Here is a 4,166-nt window from a genome sequence, read left to right as displayed (position 1 = left end):
CAAGACTACTACAGTGGATGATGTCACGATATAAGGAAAATACAAAGAGAATTTCACAAAATGTTTTTTTTTTTTTTTTTTTTTTTGGGGGGGGGGGGGGGGGAAGTGCACATTTCCTCGACTTGTGGCTTACGCATCTTAAGGGTAATATTATGTCCCCCTGCCTTATGAAAGAGGCAAGTCAAGTGTTCTTTTATTACGCGAGAAAAGTGAGAATATGTTAAGTTTTCTTTAAACTTTCTTTATAGCGTTCTACATGTGACATCACAAGCTGTGGTAGTCTTCTCATCCAGCAACGACTGAGCAGAAACTTCAAAGATTCATAACATTTGAATGGATTGTCCGATTGTAATCAAAACTCTCACTGATGTGTTCTCATATTGCTGCATTCACTCGATCCACATGTCTACGAAGGTGGACTTGTCCTTCTTGTCCTTTAAGTAGACCCTACTTTTTCTTGTCTGTCTCCTCCACACTGCACTTCATTGTGCTCAAACATTAAAAAAAAATCAGTAATAGATGTGAAAAATGCCCCTTTATGAAACGATTTACCAATCTTGAACCTGCATGTCAAATAAGTCATTTAGGACATCATCGGTACCAAGTTTGTCCTGCGTACCTGTTGTCGAAGTCGAATCAACTGGACACATATACGACAGGAGTGTCGAAACACCTGCTTCTATGATTTCAGGACCGGGATGGATATGGTCAGAACTGGAATAACCAAGTGCCATTGACCACTGGTCAATGAAGGCGACTTTGTCGTAGTTCCGGAATGTCTCCCTCAGTTTCATGTCCAACTCGCGTGCGTACCAGTCACTCGAAATGAACGATTGCATTGCGTTCCCGTGAGAGCGCGTATTTGCCGTCTTGATGAGCACGAGGGTATGCGGACTTCGCGCATGCAATCTCTCCACCGCGCGCCGAATTCCGACTACGCGATCCTCGTAGTAGCTCAAGTTGGTGAGATGAGCCCAGATAGTAAACACGAAGACAGTGTCTGGCGTGGCGACTAAATTGTCCAGAGCATCAGCGATGTACATGACTTCCGACGCTCTCGTCCAGTTGTTGCGTATTGGATAGCCGTGATGTCGATAGTGTATTGAGAAGTTGTACGCGCGACTTTCTGCCATCGACGGACCCACTTTCCAATTCGACTGTTTTGTCGGTGGGTTGGGTTTGAGCGTTGAGGGCATTTTTGCTATCAAGTACTCGTAGTACTGCCTCATGGTGGAATCGCCGTGAAAATACACGAACTTATTTCGGAGACACCGATTGGCATCGTCAGCGTTAAACGAGCGCAAGCGACAGACATTCGAAAACCACTGCTCGCCTTTGAAGTAACCAGCAGCCGCCGAGGAGCTCCCTGACCGCAATCCTACCCGGCAAGGAAGCAGTTGAGAGTTTAGACACCCGCTGGCACTAGCGTTCCCTGCATTTTTAAGCGAGAGATGAGAATATAGTGATACACAGTTTGATAAAATATCAATTGTTCAGAGGTATTGCATCATAACTGACATCATCTTCCTTATCATACCAGAATAAGTACAGTAAACCTCGCCTGATTTAACCTTGCACATATCGAAAAATTGCTAAGTCGGGGAAGAAATAAATCATACCCAAGATGGATTTGACATACATGTTAATTGTATCGGTTAAGTTGATATTCAAGTAAGTCAGAGAATTTTTCTCAAAGGCCGTTTGGATTCGACTTAGACACGAGGTTGCTATACACGTTTGATATAACAGAATGGTTCCAGTAAAGTCGGACATGAAACAACGACATTTATTAATTTTTAAACTTTTCATAACTATTTTCATACTGGGCAGTTATAATGTTGTTCAGGATCGCATAGACGCCTATATGACCCAAACGATATCCCGTCGTTCTGAACACAATCCTAAACTACACTGTAAAAAATTGCTGTAAAAATTACAGTAATTTTTAACGGTAAAATGCTGTAGGAGCGATTTTACAGCAATTTGCCGTAGGCGGTTCACGGTAATTTCCTGGAAGCATTAGTGCTGTTCTTTTCGCAGACAAATGTTACGGTAAATTACTGTAACAGAGCGCCCGAAGTGCATTCTGGGATACACAACGTCACACGCGCATGCGCACCATGCGCGAGCGCTAGATTAGCGCAGAACATAAATCTCTGCAAACGTTGGGTGTCTGAAGGAGAACATAAGTTGCCAGTTATCTGTGGAAATCATCGAGAATCAAGTGCCAGTGTAAATTTCCCTGGTAAGTGGTGATGATGTTTTTTCTAAGGATCTTTTAGATCTGGAAATTTTGTGTCTATATTTTTCCAATATTATGTAATATTTCATGGAAATTTGACATTCAATTCATCGTACTCACTTTTCGCGCTTTCTGTGTTGTCTACGCAAGATGTGAGTGTTAATGTGTATGTTGTGTTGTCTACCTAAGATGTGTACGTGTGCGGGGTGTTTTATGTGTGTGGCTATTACTATGCCTATGCCATGCAGATTCGAACGAGACGACTGGACTGGACTGAACGACTTTAATAACTTAGTTTTGAATGCTCAAATATTTCAACACAAGATCTATCTATAGAATGTTAGAACAAGTTGAAATTATCTTATAAGTGCTTCTTAACATTTTATTGGTATCACGTCGCAGGGTGTGGTTTTTCATTCGCAGTAGACTAAAATGCATAGGGTCTAGCTAACACTAGCGTTACAGTTAGTTTGCAAGAATCCACAGTCAATCACGTATGTGGGGTCGTCATAGGCGCTTCACACGTATTCAGGGTGCGCGCATAATACGTACGTCGCCATATTGATTATGACGTAATCGAACTTGACAACATGAACAATTCGTCGCTGATGAGCTCTGCATTTTTAATTACCCCTGTATTGAATGGCCACTGGAAAAATAAAAGCAGAATGAGGGTGGAAAGTATAGGTCTCCTCACTTCATGCATATTCATATGTTCAAAACACTACATTCGTAGTTGCAAGATCTTAATAAAATTTCCATATAAGTGTACATTTTCGTAACCCTAATTTTATGCATTAAATATGACTTTATGCAAATTATTTATAACCTATCAATAACATGTCAATAATAATTTTTTGACAATTTTTTGTATCTATTCCTTTTAAATTTGAATGAAAGAGGTCATGTCTACCTGTTTCATGCAGTCGGCTTCCATCCTACAGTTTTTTGCTCATTGACCCATCCTCCCGATTTAGGGGTATAATAAGGTTTCGTGAACCCTGTAGGCTACTGAAATATGACCTGTTGCGTTGCCAGCGTCAGATTTTTATTATATTGAGGTGATATATTTATGATCTCGTGTCAAGTTATTGTTTCTGTTATAACGATCAAGTAGACTGCCCTTGGTATTGCATTTTTTCTCTTTAGCGGAAAAAATATTACATTCTTTCCTGACAAAATAGCCGCAGAATTTCATTTCTATCGGTGTGGCGCTCGCGCTTCCCCCTTGTGCGTAGGCGCAGCGATTTGGTCCCACGTCGTCCATTGTTCGATGCGTGAACGTGCATTTTGGGAGTTGGCGCATGCCTGTGGCCGCTGCATTATGTCGTGCTATTTTGCTGGTTTATAGGCTAGTTTGCATGCAGAATGCATGTTGTACTGCATAGTTCATTGGTCAATAAGTTTTTATTATTAAAAATAGACCAGAAAGGACTATGTTCCTATGTGTAGCCAGCTAGAGTGCTAACAATCGCTACATTAGTCAGACAGCAGTCTGCCGTTGTTATAGGTCTAGACGTAATTTAAATCAGATCATCAGTAATAAAATAGTCGGCCTACATATCAAACCTATGGTTTTAATTCGTGCATTTACACATTGGCTTTGCAATATCTTGTATTGAGTGTAGCCTGTATATAAACTAGTAGACCCTAGTAGTATTTATTTTAATAATAATATATCTACTAGACCCTAACAACACTGATAGATCTACGTGTAGGTTGCTACGGGCAATTTGCAACACATGTCTAATAATATACTTGCCATACATGGTGCATATCATGTGCCAAAAATGAAATTAAAAAAAAAAAAAAGTACCTGGTACATAATTTCTATATCAAATATACATGATACGTTACCTGATATATGTGTCTAAGGTGACAGTGCATGCGGCGGTTGTTTACTTTGTATCTTTGTTGATGAATT

General features: G+C 40.4%; 1 protein-coding gene across 1 annotated transcript; it reads right to left on the bottom strand.

The window, feature by feature from the left end:
* Positions 1 to 354: 354 nt before the first annotated feature.
* On the bottom strand, positions 355 to 3,509 carry LOC140245874 (NXPE family member 3-like). Its single transcript, XM_072325359.1, has 2 exons — positions 3,407 to 3,509; positions 355 to 1,432 (listed from the first exon to the last, which is right to left on the bottom strand). Exons 1-2 carry the CDS (start codon positions 3,507 to 3,509, stop codon positions 549 to 551), a joined length of 987 nt encoding a protein of 328 aa, XP_072181460.1. The 3' UTR covers positions 355 to 548.
* Positions 3,510 to 4,166: the final 657 nt, after the last annotated feature.

Source organism: Diadema setosum, unplaced genomic scaffold (assembly GCF_964275005.1).
Source record: "Diadema setosum unplaced genomic scaffold, eeDiaSeto1 scaffold_49, whole genome shotgun sequence".
NCBI lineage: Eukaryota > Metazoa > Echinodermata > Echinoidea > Diadematoida > Diadematidae > Diadema > Diadema setosum.
Note: the sequence above shows the minus strand (reverse complement) of the source record. Positions and strands in the feature narration are given on the sequence as shown.

Excerpts from the sequence above, each read along its gene's own strand:
- LOC140245874 (XM_072325359.1), bottom strand. The coding sequence starts at position 3,509 with ATGGACGACGTGGGACCAAATCGCTGCGCCTACGCACAAGGGGGAAGC. Across the intron at positions 1,433-3,406 it reads CTATTTTGTCAGGAAAGAAT|GGAACGCTAGTGCCAGCGGG; the intron begins GTAATATTTTTT and ends TTAAAAATGCAG.